The sequence below is a fragment of the Salvelinus namaycush genome, chromosome 9 (genome assembly GCF_016432855.1).
Source record: "Salvelinus namaycush isolate Seneca chromosome 9, SaNama_1.0, whole genome shotgun sequence".
Classification (NCBI taxonomy): Eukaryota; Metazoa; Chordata; class Actinopteri; order Salmoniformes; family Salmonidae; genus Salvelinus; species Salvelinus namaycush.
The window spans coordinates 51,478,002-51,501,384 of NC_052315.1; the positions used below are offsets into that span (position 1 = coordinate 51,478,002).

Consider the following 23,383-nt stretch of genomic DNA (forward strand, 5'->3'; position numbering starts at 1 on the left):
CATCTGTATAAATGTAAAAACTGGAATATAAAAGGCTAAGATTGATAATAATTGTAATAAAACATATTATAACATGTCAGGTTTTTTGTTTATTCCAAAAGGAGAGCAATGTCCCCCAAAAGTTTGTACAGAACGAGTATGTGTATGAAGAATGAATATAGTGTAGAGGAACAGAAACTCCGGAAAGCTTGTTAAATTACTTTTATTACCCAACAGAAAAAGTAACACAAAGAACATATACAGTACCAGTCAAAAGTTTGGTTTGCGCTAAGTGGGACTATCATTTGTTTTTCAACAGGACAATGACCCAGGGAACTCCTTCAAGACTGTTGGAAAAGCATTCCAGGTGAAGCTGGTTGAGAGAATGCCAAGAGTGTGCAAAACTGTCAATGCAAAGGGTGGTTACTTTGAAGAATCTCAAATATAAAATATATTTTGATCTGTTTAACACTTTCTTGGTTACTACATGATTCCATAGTTATTCTACAATGTAGAAAATAGTAAAAATAAAGAAAAACCCTTGAATGAGTAGGTGTGTCCAAACTTTTGACTGGTACTGTATGACAGTAAACACCATAAAATATGCAAAACATTTGTTTTCGGACAAGTTTTCTGGAGAGCACTAAACGGTATTGAAACCACTCAAATCTCTTCATTACGGCACACTGATAAATGTTGATGACTGAACTCCAAAAAGCGTATTCTTACCATTCCTTCTGTGTATACATACACACACAGTGTACTTTTTTAAAAATCTGTGTGATTTGGTTGTTTAACAGTTGGTCAGAAGTGGAGTTCAGCAATGTGTCTAAGGAGTGAAGAAATTACTGCTGGACATGAGGTTTAAAGAACGACACCTGAAATCTATATAAACAGCATGGGAAAAAAACATTCTGTAAAATATTAACTCCCTAAAGTGACCTCAAATTCTATAAAATATTTATTCTCAAATAAGCATGTTTCCAATAATAAAATATTTTAGTGAACAATTGTTAGTGTTTTTTCTTGAAAATGTACTTGAATATCTTGGCAGGGTCACGTTTCAGAGGATGCATGGCTCTCGACATTTGCCTCTCCTGAGTCCGTACGGGAGTTGCAGCGATGGCGACAAGACTAACTATCAATTGAATATCACGAAATTGGGGAGAAAAAAGGAGTAAAAAAAGTATGATTTTTTCTTAAATCACAGTGTAGAGAGGATGCCACACTAGGTTGCCTCCTCTCACAGTCTTCTATGCCACCACACAAACCCCACCTCTGGTCCATCAGTACCTGCACGTAATAAGGGCTTTTGTGGTTCCCCCTCATGCTGACGGTTCTGGCGTCATGACCTGGTCCAGCTCTATGATAAAGTGTCGGAGGTCGTCAAGGCAAAGCTCCCTGATCTCAATCAGGTTGTCCTTCAGAGGGTTCTGGAGCAGCTTCTCCAGACTGGGCTCCTTGACCACCAGCATCTTGACAACCGTGCCAAACGTCTCGCAGTCCTGCTTGTATAGCTATAGACACACACGGCAACAACTCATTACATTAGAAATGTGTACAAACCATTCAAACCATAAAGTGAACACCGTTCTGAAACATAGTATTAGTAAAATAACTCCATTAATATCAAGAAAGGAAATTGATTGATCACCACAGAATCGACAATACAAAGTACAAAGACATCAATAAATGATAAAACACATCGAACTGTGTATAAAACAAATCAACACATGCACTATTAGAAGCAGGAGAAGCCAGCGTCGTACACAAATAGAATTGAACATAAAGTTGCGCAGTGACACCTTTGCTTCAAAGTGTATTTAATAGCCGTAACACAGTAAATGAGTTCAGACTTAGTCCATGCTCCCAACACTTCACTGTGAACTTCATGAACCCACATTTCTGGCAAGTAGGTGTATTCAACGAAACAGGCGTGCGAGCGAGCCTGCGTGTGTCCAACCATCCATTGGTACAGAAGGGAGTGAAGGTGTTATATTAACAGTCTGTTAGCGTTAGCTGCTCAGTTCTTTCACACCACATGGTAACAAAAACATGCCCTCGGGTCCAGGAGGCAGCTCTGGTTTTACTACCACACTAGAAAAGGGCTGTTAACCTCTATTAAAGCAGGGCTGGGGTCCCAGCCAGGTGCTCGCCCATTGGGCACTAGGTCTTAAACACCTGGGGGTTGACGTGAACAGACCCACTATGTGTGTATACTATGTATACCCTTATTTGATCCTTCCTGGAGGTCAGCACTCAGTAGGTCTGGCCCTGGCTTTCACACCAAAGTGCCTTGTGAAGTGCCCTTAGAAAAGGAGCAGCCTGGGACAAGGGTTCAGCTCCAGGGTTGAACGAATACTGCCAATCTTTCTCTGAAGTGCCCTATAAAGTGCCCTTACAAAGGGAGGGCACGGGGAGCAGTCTGGGACAAGGGTTCAGCTGTAGGGTTCAGTGGATTCTAACAAATCTCCTCTGAAGTGTACTATGAAAGTGCCCTATGGAGTGCTCTTCCAAAGAGGGCACAGGGCACTCAAGGGTTCAGCTAATCTAATCCTGCCAAGTTTCCACCGTCCTCACCATTCTTCACAGCACAGCGAAAACGCTTGATGAAAGTTCACTGGAGCTGGCTGGTGCTAAGTTGAGCTTTACTGTTCCTTTTACCACCAATAAACGCGTTGTACCGTGTGTGTAATGTGCTTTGAATTCAAGCCGTGGCGATTTAGTCTCTCTAAAATAATCACAATAACTGTATGCTAGCTTCATTAAACATTATGGAGATAGTGACTACAAAATTCTTTGAGCTGCAGTAGTCTCAAACTATTTTTAGTCAGTGGCAAGCTTTTTCTCCAGTGGTAAAAGCTGTTTCATTACAGGAATAACAGACTTCAATTACTTTGTCGTCAGACAGTGCCATTCTCCGCATCAATTTTCACAAAACAGCAAGAGATTCCTGTGACCTATTTCTTTACAGTAGTGATCTAATCAAGAAGTCCCAGGAAGCTTCCTTAAGAGGTAAAAGTGTGTCATGTTAAGACCCTGTAGCCATTTTGAGAATCTGGGCTTTAGTAGTCTTTTTTTCTACTTTAGAACAGCTTAAGCAGATTTGTTATCTTCTGCCTGCGCAGACTAAATATATTAGTGCGTTTGCGGCATAAAAGAGGAGTTGCTGAGTGGTCTAAGGACAGATGGACTTGACCATACAAAAAATAAAAACAGGCCTTGTTTGTTGCAGGACGCTTTCAGCTAGGAGCAAAAAAGTGTGTGTGTGTGTGTGTGTGTGTGTGTGTGTGTGTGTGTGTGTGTGTGTGGGAGAGGCGAGACTGACAATGCGGTACAGATAAAGAGGAGGATGTGATGTTTAAGATGCTGTAACTCACAGGTTCAGCACAGGAGAGAGACTGTCATACTGCATCCTGGATGAAACATGAACTGCCCCATGGTCACTAGCAAACAACCACATGCTTCTCAGAAGGCCAAACTCTGACACAGAGACTTCAGCTGGGTAGGCCAAGCAGCGCCATACAGTACTTTCAAAGGTCAGGGGAATAATACAACCCTGAAACAATAAGTATATCCCAATAAACCAAGCTAGATGCATGGGGAAAAAACCCTCTGTTGTATAACATTGTTCTACACAATAGAACGCATAACAACAAGCACATTCCAGGTAGAGTAACTACAAAAGCACAGAAGTAAATCATGCTGCTCGTTAACTGACCATTTGGCCTACATTGTGGTTTAAGCGCATCTTGAGCCGTATGCTACTGAAGAGTCCTGTTCATGAACCGTCACCAAGCACAACTACCACCTGAGGGAGTCTTTAGGGTAGGCTGGGGGAGCGCAAAGTGGGGCAAACTAGATGAAGACGGTTAGCTGAAATGATATACTCTCCACCATACTCTCCAGAGAGACTAAATGAGGGTGTCTCTCTTCTCTGCTCTACCTGCCAATTAACTAAATGAAAAGAGAATCAATGACTCCAAAGGTCTCCAGTAGACTTCTCTCTCCCGCTCTCATCATTCCCCCTCTCTTGTCTGAGTCTCTCCTCCACCCTGAAAATACCCCCAGCTCAGCTCAACTAGCTGCAGCATGTTGAGGTAGTTAACACAGACGCTGCTATCTGCTCATTCCCGCATCTCTAACCCACATTCTCCTCCCTGTAGACTGCTCTTCAAACTGGAGTAGAACTGCTATGACCTGCAGAGGTGTCTGCTGATCTAGACAAGATTCTAGAACAAATAACCCGGGTTCAATTCTAGAGAGAAAATTCGACACGATTGTCGAGTAAAACCTGCACACAAAGTACCAACAACAAAACACTGACAAAATGTGGCATATGTTGGCCTGAGAGACCGATGCTTTAATGTCTGTAGCCCATCATGTCAACCGTAGCCACTGGGCCACATAATGACAGTGTTGGACAGGCACCAACCACAGAGAAGTGAGAGACCAGGAACACACTGTGTGACCAAATAAGCCCAGGGTCAAGTTCCTCTTTAAAACAACTTTCTCCTACAAGTCAAAGAGGGATAAATCGTTTCTACTTCATTTGGAACAGTTTTACCAAAACATGGAATATGCACAGTGTACAAAACATTAGGAACACCTTCCTAATATTGAAAGCTTTCTTTGTTTAACTCAGAGGGAATAAGCATAACTGTGAAGAGAGAATTGGTTCCATGTTTAAAGATGCATAAAGAAACCAGTAACATTAACAAGACAAACGCATGCAGCGCCGTGTCACATCTCATAGTACTCACTACTCACCATTAGGGCGGTGATTGTCAAGCAAATAACTGCCGACAGACATGACAGCTCTGCTTCTAGCTCCTAAGCAACTTTTTAGTATTTTGTATGTTATTTCTTACATTATTATCTCAGAAAGTTTTTGTGTTATTACATACAGCCGCAAAGAACTTTTGGATATCAGAGCAGCGGTAACTCAGCAGCATTATGACCAGGAATACGACTTTCTTGAAATGTATCCTTTGTTCGTACAATTGAACTTATCCCAGACGCTGCTCCAAGACGCCGCCGGGAGAGAAGAGCTATTCGGAGGCAACTAGTAGTCTGACTGAGGAGGCGTGCACACCATCCACCGCGTCAGAGTATATTACTCGCTAATGTTCAGTCTAAGGACAATAAAGTAGACAAGCTCAGGGCGAGGATCTCCTTCCAGAGACATCAGGGACTAACATACTCTGTTTCACGGAATCATGGCTCTCTCTGGATATACTGTCACAGTCCATACAGCCAGCTGGGTTCTCAGTACATTGCGCAGATAGGAATAAAGAACTATACGAGAACAAGAAAGGCAGAGATGTATGTTTCATGATTAACTACTCATGGTGTTAAAATTGTTAACATTATGCATGTTAACATTAGAAGCCTCCTCCATAAGTTTGTTTTATTCACTGCTTTAGCACACTCCGCCAACCCTGATGTCATAGACGTGTCTAAATCCTGGCTTAGGAAGGACATTTCCATCCCTAACTACAATATTTTCAGACAAGACAGAACTGCCAAAGGGGGCGGAGTTGCAATCTACTGCAGAGATAGCCTGCAGAATTCTGTCATACTATACAGGTCTGTGCCCAAACAAATAGAGCTTCTATTTTAAAAATCCACCGTTCCAGAAACAAGTCTCTGACCGTTGCCGCTTGTTATAAACCCCCTTCAGCCCACAGCTGTGCTCTGGATACCATATGTGAATTGCTTGCCCCTCATCTATCTTCAGAGATCGTACTGTTAGGTGACCTAAACTGGGACATAATTAACACCCCAGCCGTCCTACAACCTAAGCTAGATGCCCTCAATCTCACACAGATGATCAAGGAACCTACCAGGTATAACCCTAAATCGGTAACCATTGGAACCCTCATAGATATCATCTTGACCAACTGGCCCTCAAAATACACCTCTGCTGCCTTCAACCAGGATCTCAGCGATCACTGCCTCATTGCCTGCGTGCGTAATGGGTCCGCGGTCAAACGACCACCCCTCATCACTGTCAAACGCTCCCTAAAACACTTCAGCGAGCAGGCCTTTCTAATCGACCTGGCCCGTGTATCCTGGAAGGATATCGACCTCATCCCGTCAGTAAAGGATGCCTGGTTGCTCTTTAAAAGTGCTTTCCTCACCATCTTAAATAAGCATGCCCCATTAAAAAAATGTAGAACTAAGAACAGATATAGCCCTTGGTTCACCCCAGACTACCCTGCCCTTGACCAGCACAAAAACATCCTGTGGCGTTCTGCATTAGCATCAAATAGCCCCCGCGATATGCAACTTTTCAGGGAACTGACCAATATACTCAGTCAGTTAGGAAAGCTACGGCTAGTTTTTTCAAACAGATATTTGCATCCTGAAGCACTAATTCCAAAAAGTTTTGGGACACTGTAAGGTCCATGGAGAATAGAAGCACCTCCCCCCAGCTGCCCACTGCACTGAGGATAGGTAACACTGTCACCACCGATAAATCTACGATAATCGTTCATTTCAATAAGCATTTTTCTACGGCTGGCCATGCTTTCCACCTGGCTACCCCTACCAACAGCTCAGCACCCCCTGCAGCAACATGCACAAGCCCCCCCCCGCTTCTCCTTCACCCAAATCCAGACAGCTGATGTTCTGAAAGAGCTGCAAAATCTGGATCCCTACAAATCAGCTGGGCTAAACAATCTGGACCTTTTCTTTAAAAAATTATCTGCCGAAATTGTTGCAACCCCTATTACTAGCCTGTTCAACCTCTCGTATCGTCTGAGATCCCCAAAGATTGGAAAGCTGCCGCGGTCATCCCCCTCTTCAAAGGGGGAGACACTCTAGACCCAAACTGTTATAGACCTAAATCCATCCTGCCCTGCCATTCTAAAATCTTCGAAAGCCAAGTTAACAAACAGATCACAGACCATTTTTAATCCCACAGTACCTTCTCCACTATGCAATCTGGTTTCCGAGCTGGTCATGGTGCACCTCAGCCACGCTCAAGGTCCTAAACGATATCATAACCACCATCAATAAAAGACAGTACTGTGCAGCCGTCTTCATCAACCTGGCCAAGGCTTTCGACTCTGTCAATCACCGCATTCTTATCGGCAGACTCAATGGCCTTGGCTTCTAAAATGACTGCCTCGCCTGGTTCACCAACTACTTCTCAGACAGAGTTCAGTGTGCCAAATTGGAGGGCCTGTTGTCCAGACCTCTGGCAGTCTCTATGGGGGTGCCACAGGGTTCAATTCTCAGGCCGACTCTTTTCTCTGTATATATCAATGATGTCGCTCTTGCTGCTAGTGACTCTGATCCACCTCAACGCAGACGACACCATTCTGTATACATCTGGCCCTTCTTTGGACACTGTGTTAACAAACCTCCAAACAAGCTTCAATACCATACAACACTCCTTCCGTGGCCTCCAACTGCTTTTAAACGCTAGTAAAACTAAATGCATGCTCTTCAACAGATTGCTGCCCACACCCGCACGACTAGCATCACTACTCTGGACGGTTCTGACTTATGTGAATATGTGGATAACAACAAATACCGAGGTGTCTGGTTAGACTGTAAACGCTCCTTCCAGACTCACATTAAGCATCTCCAATCCAAAATTAAATCTAGAATCGTCTTCCTATTTCGCAACAAAGCCTCCTTCACTCATGCTGCCAAACATACCCTCATAAAACTGACTATCCTACCGATCCTTGACTTCGGCGATGTCATTTACAAAATAGCCTCCAACACTCTACTCAGCAAACTGGATGTAGTCTATCACAGTGCCATCCGTTTTATCACCAAAGCCCCATATACTCCCCACCACTTGCGACCTGTATGCTCTCATTGGCTGGCCCTCACTACATATTCGTTGCCAAACCCACTGGCTCCAGGTCATCTATAAGTCTTTGCTAGGTAAAGCTCCGCCTCAGCTCACTGGTCACCATAGCAACATAGCAACATCCCCAAAGCCAACACCTACTTTGGCCGCCTGTCCTTCCAGTTCTCTGCTGCCAATGACTGGAACGAATTGCAAAAATCACTGAAGCTGGAGTCTTATATCTCCCTCTCTAACTTTAAGCATCAGCTGTCAGAGAAGCTTACCGATCACTGTACCTGTACACAGCCTTTCTGTAAATAGCACCCCCGACTACCTCATCCCCATATTGTTATTTATCCTCTTGCTCTTTTGCACCCCAGTATCTGTACTTGCACATCATCATCTGCAAATCTATCACTTCAGTGTTAATGCTAAATTATTTCACCTCTATGGCCTATTTATTGCATTACCTCCCTACTCTTCTACATTTGCACACACGGTATATAGATTTTTAATTTGTGTTATTGACTGTACGTTTGTTAATGTGTAACTCTGTGTTGTTGTTTTTGTCGCACTGCTTTGCTTTATCTTGGCCAGGTCGCAGTTGTAAATGAGAACATGTTCTCAACTGGACTACCTGGTTAAATAAAGGTGAAATAAAAAAAATGGTGTGATTGTGATAACGTACAGAAACTCAAGTCATTTTGTTCACCCGACCTAGAATACCTCACAATTAAATGCTGACCGTATTACCTCCAAAGAGAATTCGCTTTGGTTATAGTCACAGCCATCTATATTCCCCCTCAAACCGATACAACGACAGCCCTCAAGGAACTACACTGGACTTTGTGCAAACTGGAAACCACATATCCTGAGACAGCATTTATTGTACTTGAGGATTTCAACAAAGCAAATTTGAGGAAAATGCTCGCGAAGTTCTATCAACAAATTGACTGTAGAACTTGCGCTACTAAAACACCACTGCTACTCCAACTTCCAGGATGTCGACAAGGCCCTCCCCCGCCAAATCAGATTATGACTCAATTTTGCTCATCCTTTCTATAGGTAGAATCTCAAACAGGAAGTACCCGTGCTAAGGTCTATTCAACACTGGTCTGACCAATCGGAATCCATGCTTCAAGATTGTTTTGATCACGGGGACTGGGATATGTTGCTATTGGACCAGGTCTCTTTTGGAAAAGAGATGTTATCTCAATGAGAAAAACCTGTATAAATAAAGGTAAAAATAAATAAATAAAAATGTTCCGGGTAGCCTCCGAGAATAACATTGACGAATACACTGATACAGTGACTGAGTTCATCAGGAAGTGTATAGCGGATGTTGTTCCCACTGTGACTATTAAAACCTACCCAAACCAGAAACCGTGGATAGATGGCAGTATTTGCGCTAAACTGAAAGTGCGAATACAAACAGTGTAGTTATTCCCTGCGTAAGGCAAACAGGCAAAACGTCAGTAGAGAGACAAAGTGGAGTCGCAATTCAACAGCTCAGATACGAGACGTATGTGGCAGTGTCTACAGATAATTATGGATTACAAAGGGAAAACCAGCCACGTTGGGGTCACCAACGTCTTGCTCCCGGACAAGCTAAACAGTCTCTGCCCACTTTAAGGAAAACACCGTGCCACCGACACGGCCCGCTCCCAAGGACTGTGGGCTCTCGTTCTCCGTGGCCAACGTGTGTAAGACATTTAAACATGTTAACTCTCGCAAGGCTGCCGGCCCAGACGGCATCCCTAGCCGCGTCCTCAGAGCTCGCGCAGACCAGCTGGCTGGAGTGTTTACAGACATATTCAATCTCTCCCTATCCCAGTCTGCTGTCCCCACTTGCTTCAAGATGTCCACCATTGTTCCTGTCACCAAGAAAGCAAAGGTAACTGAACTAAATTACTATCGCCCCGTACCACTCACTTCTGTCATCACAAAGTGCTTTGAGAGGCTAGTTAAAGATCATATCACCTCTACCTTACCTGACAACCTAGACCCAATTTAATTTGAATACCGCCTCAATAGATCCACAGACGATGCAATCGCCATCGCACTGCACACTGCCCTATCCCATCTGGACAAGAGGAATACCTATGTAAGAATGCTGTTCATTGACTATAGCTCAGCCTTCAACACCATAGTACCCTCCAAGCTCAACATTAAGCTTGGGCACTGGGTCTGAACCCCGCCCTGTGCAACTGGGCCGCCCCCAGGTGGTGAAGGTAGGAAACACCTCCACTTCGCTGATCCTCAACACAGGGGCCCCACAAGGGAGCGTGCTCAGCCCCCTCCTGTACTCATTGTTCACCCATGACTGCGTAGCCACACATGCCTAAAACTCAAATCATCAAGTTTGCAGATGACAACAGTTGTAGGCCTGATTACCAACAATGATGAGACAGCCTACAGGGAGGTGGTGAGGGCCCTGGAAGAGTGGTGCCAGGAAAATAAACCTTAACCTCAACGTCAACAAAACGAAAGAGCTGATCGTGAACTTCAGGATACAGCAGAGAGAGAGCACACCCTTATCCACATCAACAGGACCACGGTGGAGAAGGTGAAAAGCTTCAAGTTCCTTGGCGTACACATCACCGACGATCTGAAATGGTCCACCCATACAGACAGTGTGGTGAAGAAGGCGCAACAGCATCTATAGCATTTCGCTACACCCGCAATAACATCTGCTAAATATGTGTATGTGACCAATAAAATTTGATTTGATTGACCGTTAATTAACACACACGTTTAGCATCTCCTGGCTTCCACACATAGCCTACAAGTCACTGATGCAGACCTTTGGAACATTTACATTAACATTTTCAAAAGTCTAATAAATCAATTTAATATAGCCTACACCATCACAATAAATCCATTATTTATTTTAGACAGATCTAAAGAAACATGACATGAAGAAAATGTAGTCTATTTCAGAAGAACAGAATAGCATAACTTGAGTTGTCCATATGTTAGGCCCTGATCTGGCTATGCCATATGGCTGATGGCTACACTACTTAATTTAGCAGACAATATTTGCTTAGAATTCAATGGCACTCGTTTATAGTATTAAGAATACAATTAAACATTTCTGAATGAATTAGAAAGGATATTTTCTCCAAACAATTTCCGAGTGACTGCGCACATGCGGCTATTCTGTGTTGAGTGTTTAACAAAGAAACAGGTCCTACTATATGCTTAATTTAGAGTTACGTATTACACTTTAGTTGTTACACAAACACTAGGCTATATGTTTTGATTTTTAATACATTCTAAGGCTGCATGATGCGACTCATGAGGATTTGAAAAAAAAGTTACATGAAAGTCATGAACTCTGCTTTGTTTCTTGTGCAGGCTGCACACACTTCATCAGTCTCTCATTCACAATTTGACTAGCACTTGATAATAGTCTCATCAGGACTTGAAATTTTACGGCGGCATACCCCCTTTGCGGCAGTAATGTACCCTAAAACAATTAAAAATATATATAAAATCGGCCAGTAGCCATTAGGCTGAAAATAATAATTATAATTCCCTTCTCCCGGCAGCTAATTTCCGTGCTCTGAAGCACCTCTCACTCACATGGCTCTCTCATATATCTCAATTCTTATTAGCCGCTAATGCAGTCACTTGATTGGGTCCTTCTCACAGGCATCTCAGCACCGAAGTAGGCTACACGTGAAGACTGACACGTCGGGGACGAAACTGCACGCATCCTTCTTATTAAATTCCGAGGTGCATATTTAAGATGTTAGAAGACCTATCCACATTTACTTTTCGTCAGCCAACATGAGTAGGCCTAACGAACAGCAAAAGCACTAGCCTATGTCAATCTACTATCCCCCATAGTACAACAGTTGACCTATTCTAATCTGTGCGAGAAATAAATACTCCAAACATACTCTGGGACAGTTGTGGGATGCGATAGATACCAAATTAATACAGCCACTCGCATATTTCTTTTTTTTTTTTAAAGCAATGAGGCTAACGCAACAGATCAGAACATTTATCTTAAAGGTTTGATAAACTATTACGCTATTTCTTAACATTATAAGCGCAGCAATGCGCACACAGCTGTAGGCTATACGTATGAATGTTCCAAAATACAATCAAATAGCGGTAAAACACCATTCTCAAAGTGACCGCAAATGTGATTATGCATGTAATACTTTATAATTAAAAGGTGCATTTTTATGGTGAAAATGATCATCTCTAAACTTGGCTCGCACACCACCTATGTACGCCAGTTAGGCTCTACACCGGTTGTAAAGCGTACTAATGTGCTCCATTTTAAGAAGTTATTTGGCCACTTTAGTGGCATAATGGGCTTGGTTACATGAGATGGGCAACTGATTTGAAAAAGTAGCACAAAAAAAAATGCATGCACTGTTTCTTGCCTTACTGCACACGCTGGGCATCATTCACAAGTGATACGCTAATGTCACCCATCAGACTATTCTTAATTTAATCTTGAACTAAATAATATATCAAATTTGTTTTGATTTAGAATGGACCACTATCAAGCACCTGTCTCGGAACAGGGGCAGGGGAAAAAAATACATGTCATCTATGCACTTAAATAGCGAATGGAGGACGCGTCCCATAGTGCATTTTCACGCCATCCAGGTAGGCCATTGTCCTGTTGTAAAACAAAGCAAAGTCCATAATATTAGGAAAGTTGAGAAATAAATATAGTAGGCCTAGCCTATAGACAGCTGATGGGATCCTCTTTTTAATAAAGGCCATCAAAACAAAGTTGCGCAACATGAATTCATGGGCTCTCATGAAGTGTTTGATTCGATTTTTCATCACATTTGCATCGATGTCAGAGTGATTGGAGTGACAATAGAGTGCTGAGTAGCAGGCAGTTACCAAGTTTGGTAGGCTACTAATGACAGTCAGCAGCATCAGAGCTTGGAGAACCCTAGTTACCGTGGTCACGAGGAATTTGACTGCGGTCATGACTCGTGACCGCCGGTGTGACGGTAAAACAGTCACCGTAACAGCCCTACTCACCATTCACTTAGAGTTGATTATGTTTGCCATCTTTCAAAACAAAACCTTTATATATATATATATACACACACACACACACACACACACACACACACACAAACGTCTTCTACATGCTTTGAAGCTTTGAGGAAGAAGTGGGAATGGGTGAAAAAAAGGGCCTCAAAATGAAATAACTTCCCTCGACATCACTGGAGCTTCAAAAATACTGTTTCTTAAAGACGCACACACACTTGGAGTGAGCGTTTCAATGCATGTGTGAGGAAGTGTCACGCTGTATTTGTAACAATAGAGAGTATTAGGGAGTAGTGTTTCCTCAAACTATACTGTGAACTCTCAGACAGAACCGGTCCCTGGTTACTTAACCAAACAGGAAAAGTGGCTTGACCTGAACCTGCTCTGTGTGTGTGTGTGTGTGTGTGTGTGTGTGTGTGTGTGTGTGTGTGTGTGTGTGTGTGTGTGTGTTTTTTTCCTGGGTTCCCTCCCTATCTCCCAGCGGAGGGAGCCAGGGACTGATATCCAGACCTGATACTAGAGAGAGGTAGGGCCACACAGGACGGGTTAAGAAGCCATGGCTGAGAAAAGGGAAGAAGGGATGAGGGGGTGTTTGGAGCGGACACGGAGGTCTGAATTAGAGGGGTACAGTGGGTGTGTGTGTGTGTGTGTTTGCTTGCTTGTGTGTCTGCATGCGTGTAAGCGTAACGGATACAGAGTTGGGGGTTTCGTCTTTAGGAGATTATACATACAAAGCTGTGATTCTATACTGGAGCTCGGCTCAAATGAGCCCCGATGTAGGCAGAGAGGCAGGGGTCCTGAGTTAATAAGGGAAGTGGAGTAATGAGTGGATGTAATGACTGGAGGGCCTGGTACACAGAGGATATCATTAAAACAGCCATTTAATCACTCAGCCTGGACTGGATGCAGACCGGACTGGACCGCTTAGTCTAGGTTCCAAATGGCACACTATTCCCTTTATAGTGTACTACTCTGGTCAAAAGTAGGGCACTGTAAAGGCAATAAGGTGCCATTTGGGAAGCAGACTTCATCTGATGGACTAATAGGGAAGAAATGGATAAGTTTAGCTTACAGTGATTGAAATGATGAATGGAGGGACTCCTCAGAAAATCACTGGCAGCAACGCCGATACTCCCATTACGTTAAATAGTTTCTCTGATACTTAATCTAGGTTTCTAACCAAAATGTAAATAGTCGTACATCCATGTACGACTATTTACATTTTGGTTAGAAACATGTAGGCTAATGCTTTACAGTGTAGTACCATCAACCAAATTGGAGAAGATGGGATACAGGCTAACAAGTTCAAGGGTTGCTGCTAGCTTGTTTTCTGATGAATTTGATTGGCGTTTTCAAGAGTAATTCCTACAATGTAAGACAGGAGCCTTTCAAGAGGAAGTTACTGGAACATAGCATTAATGAATGTCTTGGCTTTCTCAATTGCTTTCCTAGCCCGTAATCGGCCGCATATTACATAGGTACGGTAGCTCTACAGTGAGGTATTTTTAGAACATGAACCAGACATAAACATCTCCCGACACGACTGACCCCACCGAGTATCCAAATCATATGGAGAGTTGTGTATATTTATAGTCCTCATCCTTCAGCGTTACTGCAAACGTGCTCATTCAAACCAGCCTCCTCTGAAAATCCGTATCGGATACAGGAGTGAGTGCTCATGGCTCAAGGGTGGTAAAAGGACAGTCTCCTCCCTCCATGTGGAGTTGAATAAACAGCTATGGACAGGAGCCATCACACTAAATCAGCCTCAACGGAGGTATGAACCTCGTGCCAGCGCCCAGTCCCATCCTCAGTCAAAGCACCAGCCACCCAGCGCCAGCTCTATCCCAAACACTATCCCCATGCCCAGCTCCAGACTTTCTGCCCCAACCACATCACTGGTGTTAGCCACATCTCTATTCCCATCCCCATCCCCAGCCGTAGCCCTGTACCCCGGCCACATCCCCATGCAAACCCAGCTCCATCCCCATGCATCTTGGTCTCCGTTTGGTCTGGTGAGTTTGGCTTGGCCCTCCACTGTACAGGGATGGGGATCAGACTGCATTTGGCTAAGGTCAATATAGATGTTACAAGCCAGTGCCTCTCCACACAACTGCTGCTGTGAACTGGTTAGGAAATGGCAGGGTAAGCATGTGTGCTATGTGTGCGTAAGCATGTTTGTAATGCCAAAAGAAGTACCCACACCGTGGGTGGCCCTGCCCTGCAGGGCAATTCCTGCCCTGGTTTAACGGGAACAGATAAGTGGTAGTGTAGTGTAGCGCAGTGTGTGTGTGTGTGTGTGTGTGTGTGTGTGTGTGTGTGTGTGTGTGTGTGTGTAGGGAAGGGCCGGGCAGGGCAGGCAGACTCAAATAGCAGGCCCTGTGTAGAGCATCACAACCTGAGATGCTTAAGTCCTTCCTGCCAACTCATCCTCCCTCCCTGTGCGCTCTCTCTCCCAAATCAAAATGACATGTTTCCCAAGCCGCCATCTGCAGGCAATGGTGCTTCAGAGAGCCACTAATCCAAATGGGGGAGAGAGCGCACAGGGAGGGAGGATGAGTTGGCAGGAAGGACTTAAGCATCTCAGGTTGTGATGCTCTACACAGGGCCTGCTATTTGAGTTCATGCCTAGGAGTCGGACTAGAGATAGCATTCTTGCACGGGTCAGTTCTTTGGAGTCACACCCGCCCCACACCGGCCACATCAATTCCAAGCCCTACACGATATCCGACATCAGGACTAGGGCTGCAAATGTGTACATTTTGCTGCCGACTAAACGTTGCTGCCGGTCAACAAACGGTTACATTTTTCCAAAACAGTAAAATGACGTGACCAACAGAAAAGTACTATTTGAGATCTGTATATAATGACGCGATGCTTATGTTTCCGCGCTAACAATGGAAGTCGGCCCTAGGCGGGAAGGCAGGCAACAAGCTTAGGCCCAAAACAAGCCCATAGAAACGTATTGGGCTTATTCTGGACAGATTTTGGCGAAAGAAAAACCTCTCGCTTTGCCTCTTCCTCTCTGATACTATGCATGCATACACGGACCGAACATTCTTCATTTAGAGCTTACTGGGAACATGCAACAATGGCAAGCCTTATCGTCTAACAGTTCAAAAGGCTATAGTCCATTGTTGAACATGCAACCTCTGTGATGAAGCAGCTAATAAAACATTTTCAAACATTTGCCAAAATGCAATTTGCGGAAAGCACCGCTCTTAACCTAATGCGAACAGTTGTGACAGAGATAAAAATCTCTGTTAGAAATGTAGAAAGAGGGGAAATCTAATGGTTGTTGCAATGATAGGTTGCTAATATGACTAGGATTGTAGCTTTGGCTTCTGGACAACAAAATGAAGTTGATATGAAAATCAATAGAACAGGAGAGAAATGCTGGTTAATGGCATGAGGAAGTCTTTATAAAATAATTGCCTCCATGTTTCTTCAGATGGATTTTTCGCAAGGCTACTTTGAAGCAAAGTAAGACATGCCTCATTATTTGAAGTAAAGTAAATCGTTCAGGTTTCAAACAATTCCACTGCCTCAAGCACACGTTGCAAAGTGGTGGGTGACGCGCTGGTAGTCAATGCTAGGCAGGCTATAGCCTACACGCCCGAATGGGAGGCGCGCTTTAATTACGAGTTGAGATTGAGAAATAAAAATAGCTCCTTTTAAAATCGTGGCCACCAAAGTTAACACGCGATAGCGTTCAGAATTGCTATTTGTTGCGCAATGACTGGGCATGCAAAAGCAGGTTTCACTCCAGTAGCCAACAGACTTTGAGGAGCTACTCTCACACTGTCTGACAGGTGGTAGGCTATTCCACTCCTCAAACTAGGCTCTGTATGCTGTGTGTGTGATAAATTAGATGCATGGCCAGTAACGAAAATACAAACGCGCCAATTGAATTCCACAAAATTATGCAAATGATCCTATAGACTGATAAGGATGACCGGTCAAATGTATTTTCAGCAGCTAACCGATTAACAGTTAGCATCCCTAAATCAGGACATGTTTTTCTACGCAACCTGACCCACCTGCATAGAATTGTTCCCGAGAGCCGATCAGTGACCCGCCAAATAACACATTTCATTAATTGTTTTTATGATTCCAGAGTAGTAGGCTATTATTCCCCTTCCTGCATGAATTAATTTGTCTGCATGTCTACATTTGGATAAAAGGCTACTCAAACCTTTACCGGCGTACCGTTTTTGGACATATGGCCTGCATATGGTCTAAATGCACGAAAGCCTGAATTAACCTAACAATTAACTGATATTAAACTGAATTTACCTATCGTAAACAAATACCTGCTTGCACTTTTTGCTGGCTGTATATCCATCTACTGGCTTGTGGTCCTTGTCCACAATGACACAAAAATCCTTCCAAACCAGGTGATTTTTTGCGGGTCAACCGCTGGGAACCGTTGGTATCCAACCCGATGCAGGACTCTACCACACAGCCAGCAGAGAATGACTAGCTAGCAGTTGAGTGTTGTTGGATAGTGGGACCTCTATTACCTTCTCAATTTCGAGGGCTTTAGCTGCGATGGCTTGAGAGCGCCGTGTCTTGAAGTTGGCCTTCTGTGTCTGCTCGGTCTCATCCTTGGCCGGCACGGTGTCCTCAGGCTCTGCTAGCAGGGCTGGGGTGGGGTCAAGTTCCTCCTGGCAGGGTAAAGGTTAAAGCTAATGGGTTAGAGTGCCAGGCAGGACACAGCAGTTCAAATGGCTTAACTGATTCAGGTTCCAAATTCAAAGCGTGTGAGAGCAACACTGATTAGTCAACGAGGTTGTTGTTGCTGTCATTTTTTCCCAGCACATCAAACGCTTTAATATGCATGCAGCATCTCAACAGTGATCTAGAATGTTTCTCCTTCAACATCTTTGATCAAAGACCGTCGACAGCTGAAGACGAAGGCCCACGCCCACCGACGTCAGCGCATCATTTAGTGTTAAAAGGGAAATGAGACACAATACATAACATCTCTGAGTGTCAATTTGAACAAGAGGAGGCCTTTTGTGACCGCGTTAGCATCGAAAACAAACGACTTTTGAAACACCCATTACTTTTAGTTTACAGAATCCAGAAAGCTTTCATCCATGGCAAGGAAATGGGTCATGCATGGTGAACGCAGTCTTCATCTATCGTGGCCTCATCAGACCACAAGAAAGAGACAGGCCACTTAAGGTACATCAACTGTTCCTCTGCGATGTGGGTTCTAGAATGAATGACATGAACAGGGATTTGCAACAGATTCCATACACCATGACAGGGCAATGAATTGTGTTGATAAATTATGTATCCATAGGAAGGCATGTGAAATGTGATGGTCAGACAATGTTGAAACGATGACACAAAAGAAAAATAGCCTGTATGGTAACAAATCGGACTTCAACTATGTATCGAGTCTCACGGACTTCCATAATCCAACCAAGTGATGTAAAACAGTTGTGCAGGTCTTAAGAGATTCTTCTACCTTTTAGGACTAGTATAAAGCTAGTAAAGGGTATGCTACTGCTATGACAGGTAGCCTATCGTTTTGATATAGGCCTAATGAATGAATGATCCTATCAACTGAGAGGCTGAGCTGAAATCAGGAGCAGCGAGCTACGTCTTACATAGTTACGCAGTCGTACCTTGATTGAGACAGCGCTGTGTGGAGAACCGTCTATGGAGGCACTCTTTGTGTGGCCTAGCAACCTGGGCTTATCTGTGGAGTGAAGGAGAAGAGGAATGAAGGAGACGGGGGACAGAAGGAGAAAGAGAAAAAGGAGACGAAAGATATAGAAACAGTCAAACAGAAACACTCGCAACTCATGCATACACAGTAAACTAAGAAGCATTGTAAAACAAAAAGGAAACGTTTAAGAAAAAGGAGGGCACTCAAAATAAAAATCAGGGCCACCAGGCGCAGTACAATTCCATTTAAATCCTCTCAGTATTAAAAACACACTGGGGAACTACCACCACTTATTCTATATTGTCCTCCACCGTGCAATCACTCATTGCACTCTTACAGTAAACAATGGATAGGACACGATGCTATGGGACTGACGACAAGCAGAGCCCAGACAAATCGCTGTTAATTTTACGTTCTTGTTGGAATAGCTTGCACAATAGCGGTCGACAAGTTCAGCTGTGACTAAATTGAAATATTGTGCTCCGCCGGCTCCAATATGTCTATAAAAAAACAAATATGGCTGGGTGGAAATGTTTGTTTTCATTCCCATGGCGATGAGACTGAGCCAAGGTGAAATTAAAAACACACTTCTTCCAGGAAGTTATGAAAAAAATTCCAAGTAACCCATGAAAAAGTAGTTTGTTAGTTCAAAATGCAGCAACATTTGAAATGTATTGAGTGCTGGATTTCCTATGATACTATTAACAGATGATTCTTTGAATGAGAGATGTTTACTTGGGCAAAAATGTTTGTAGGCTGAATTTATAATAAAAAGGATATTTGCCGTGTTAAAAGAACAGAGTAGCACAGACATAGAACTCTGTCTATGACAGACCAGGCCTTTGCATTTTGAGGAAAACCTGGTAACTTGGAATGACACTCACTCGCCAGACACACTGAATCTGTGGAGAAGAAACTAGGCTGCTGTTTAACTTAAATGATTAGGGACAGATGCTCATGAATTGCAAATCCAGAAGACGAGCATCCAGAAGATTGTGTGTGTTCCATCAAAGAGAAACGTAATGACATTAGTTAAACAGCAGCAAAGGAATCTAAGCAGATTAAACATCAAACCTCGCTAACGGGTAATGAATGAATGAAAGTCAGAAACAGAACCCTGTGGATAAGACTAATCCCTACCAACAGTCAATGTATTTGAGCAGGGGATTTCTGCCAGCTTAAATTGGCTAATTGTTTTTGTGTGTTATCAATCCAAACAAAGAAAAGTTAGGATATATGGTACAGTCTAATCATTAGGGCTGGGAATTGCCAGGGACGTCACAGTAGGATATCGTGATACTCACGATTCTATATGTATTGCGATATCGAGACCGCAATTTTATTGCGATTTGATGTTCCAAATACATTGCTTACTATATAGTATGTCTGCTGCAGAGAGACAAGGGACCGTGAGAGAAAATGAGCTTTAAAATCAGTAATGGAAGTTAAAAAAAAGTGCTAAAAACATGTTGGCTCACTATTTCATAAGCAGATGGAGAACAAGCTATAGGATGTTAAATACTAGAGGTGTTACACGGGTTCAGCATACACACACATTTCTTATTTTACAAATCTATACTTGGAGTCAAAGTATCAATATAATATTTGACCAAAATAATATTGTAAACATATTCAGTTTATCCCCCCCCCCACTACTAATCATGAAAGCTAGGCTATCCTTCACCAAAAGATTGTGGACATATGCTCTTCAAAACATCTCATTCCAAATTCAAGGGCATTAATATGGAGTTGGTCCCCACTTTGCTGCTATAACACCCTCCACTCTTCTTGAAAGGCTTTCCCTTTCCACTAGATGTTGGAACACCGCTGAGAGGACTTCCTTCCATTCAGTCACAAGAGCATTAGTGATGCTGGGTCTTGTGCTGAAGTCGCTTCCAGAGGCAGTTTGCAACTTGGTAGTGAGTGTTGATTTTTTACATGCTTCGGCACTTGGCGGTCTCGTTCTGTGAGCTTGTGTGGCCTACCACTTCATGGCTGATCCGTTGTTGCTCCTAGACGTTTCCACTTCACAATAACAGCACTTACAGTTGACCAGGGCAGCTCTAGCAGGGCATACATTTGACAAACTGACTTGTTGGAAAGATGGCATCCTATGACGGTGCCACATTGAAAGTCACTGAGCTCTTCAGTAAGGCCATTCCACTGCCAATATTCGTCTTTGGAGATTGCATGGCTGTGTGCTCGATTTTATACACCTGTCAGCAACGGGTGTGGTTGAAATAGCTGAATCCACGAATTTGTCCGCATACATACGTATATATAGTGTAGAATAGTCTTCTTCAAGAGGTACTTGAAAAATACTATTTGGGAACTAAAAACCTGAACCATAACCTATAGGCAACAGGCTTTCTCTAAGCCATTGTACTCCAAATGCTCACTCAGAGACATTGTACAGGATTCTCTATAGTAAAACTAGGCCTACAAGACCCTGTGCTGTACAATGTCTCAGAGTGAGCATTTGGAGTACAATGGCTTAGAGAAAGCCTGCTGCCTATAGGTTATGGTTCAGGTTTTTAGTGTGGTGTGCATTCCTTATCGTCCCTCCCAAACAGTTTCTTTCTGTGCACTTTGATGTGTTGACCTAGCCAAATTAGTGTTCCAGAAAGGGGTGGAGGGACAACCGTTTTCTACCTGTTTTACTGCATCTTCAAAAGGGGATAGAATATGCAGCCCAAATATAGGGGTGTGGGGGGGGGGCTTCTTCAGGCTAAACTGAAAGCTTCCTCTGTGCTCTCTTTACGCAGTAGCATAATGGAGGAAAATAAGGGCTTTAAAACCCCGCTGCAGTGATTATGAGAAAGGACTTCTTCAGTCAAAAAACAACATGTGAAATGGCTGCATTAGACATGGGGATATTTAAGGACACTCCCTGTTACTTTCCTTTATTCTCCTACTATCCCAATATTCTTAATCTCAAAATCTCCTCACTTCAATTGAAGGTAGGCCTAACTTAACCTACGCAGATTCCTGGTTAATCCACATAGAGAAAAGGTAATAGTTGTCTTTTTACTTTCCCAGGTTGTCCATTGAAGTCAGAAGACTTCTATGACAAGGGAGACCTGGCAAGACCTGACTGAATCATTTTGACGCTCATAAAGAAAGTTAGGCTACAACATAATGGTATGCTCAAAGGGGAAGGTAATGGGACTGGGAGTGAGTGCTGGTTTGATCTTGAAGACATCTGCTAGCTCAGTGCGCAAGCCAAGCAAAGGTTAGACCTTGAATCAAAAGCCAAATCACCTCAATAAAACAAGGCTATAGCCTTATAGAACCTGCGTGTGTGTGTGTGTGTGTGTAATTAAAAATGTTCCAGCACCTCCATTTAATACACACCTCCACTGAAAACAGATGCTCCTCTCAGAGAGCGGCCGGGCCTCTACATATTAGTTTTAGCATCACTTCAAAACGTGCCAATTTTCTTTTAGGGATATGAAGTGCAGACTTACCAGGCTCTCTGCTCTGGCTGTGAGGCTCTTCTTTATACCCTGGAGAGGGGCGAGAAAGAAAAAAGGTCACCAAAATGACTGACAGCAGATACAAACACCAAGGTTACAGTATCCACACTAGTGGACGCACGTCCTTTACATTGCGTCATTCCAAGTGATATGCTAGAATGGACACTGGAACAGAGCCAGACTCTAAAGTGATTGATTAAAATGTGATATTATTAAATCATTGACAGCTGAACTAAATGCCTCAGTAGAGAAACCAAAGGAAACTTAGGATTCTTCCCTATGAGACCTGGTCAAACTAAGTGCACTATATAGGGAATTTGGTGCCATTTGGGTTGCAAAATTACTCTTCTGATGGTAGGGGAAGCCCTTCTGGTCCCTGTCTGGGGAGTAGCTCCTTCTGCTGGTGTTGAACCCAGAGCGCATGAGAACGGAGCCTGTTATTGCTGGAGTATCCCTTCTGATGGGAGAGCGGTCCCGTAATCTACTGTAGGAGTCCCCGGCAGGGCTTGCAGAGTAGGGGCCCAGGACCCTCCGCCTGATACCCTCAGGGTTCTCCCTGAGAAAACAGAGAGAGCGAGAGAAGGGGATTCAAGGGCCCATCCATTCAGGTCCACTCAATGACAGAACCAAAGCCACGGCTCTACACACGATGAGCGCCTGGATTCTAATTACCTCTAAGTGTAGAGTGAAAGAAGAAAACCACTTGATATGAAAAAATTCAGTTGCTGGACTTAGAACAAAATAAGTAGTGCCTTGGATCTTGAAAAACAGTATACAACAACTGAAGTCACCGTGTCAGTCTATTGGTGCTTGGCACTTGGTCTATTAACTAAGTGCACTAGAAAGAATGGGTCTACCCTCGGCCAAAGTACATGAGGCCCTACCTCAGGTTGGGGTAGGCTGGAGACACGGTCCTCGAGAGAGGAGCTATCACTTGAACTCTGCTGCTGGGGTGGGAGCCCACTCTGCTGCTGTTCCTAAAATTTCAAAATAAAAACAGACTTTGGTAACACTTTACTTGACACCCTGCGTCATAACCATGTCATAATATGTCAACAGCTGACATAACCTGTCATTGCTGGACTTAGAACAAAATAAGTAGTGCCTTTTATCTTGAGAAACGGTATACAACTGAAGTTGCCGTGTCATTCCACTGCTACATCCGCAATAATCTGATAAGCACATGTATGTGACCAATACAACTTGATAACACATTTAGACCGGTTGTGACATGGATTGCGTTATTTTATGGCTGGTTAAGACACCTACATAAGAGTGTCAAAACCCACAAAACCACACCAGGCAAAACATTTCATTACACGATAGCCTACTTGTCAACAGTATGCTTGTTAAATAACGTTTTCTTAAAATGGACCATATTAAATCATCATTGTAATTGTGCAT

At 43.4% G+C, this 23,383-nt stretch overlaps 1 protein-coding gene across 1 annotated transcript in view; it reads right to left on the minus strand.

The window, feature by feature from the left end:
• Positions 1–466: 466 nt before the first annotated feature.
• LOC120054166 overlaps positions 467–23,383 on the minus strand; it is a 40,191-nt gene continuing 17,274 nt past the window's right edge. The window contains exons 6-11 of the mRNA XM_039001605.1: positions 22,864–22,956; positions 22,324–22,535; positions 21,971–22,009; positions 18,460–18,533; positions 17,344–17,487; positions 467–1,496 (exon numbers count right to left, since the gene is read on the minus strand). Coding sequence (XP_038857533.1) covers positions 1,305–1,496; positions 17,344–17,487; positions 18,460–18,533; positions 21,971–22,009; positions 22,324–22,535; positions 22,864–22,956 — 754 coding nt within the window. The 3' untranslated portion in view covers positions 467–1,304. The remainder of the gene's footprint in view (positions 1,497–17,343; positions 17,488–18,459; positions 18,534–21,970; positions 22,010–22,323; positions 22,536–22,863; positions 22,957–23,383) is intronic.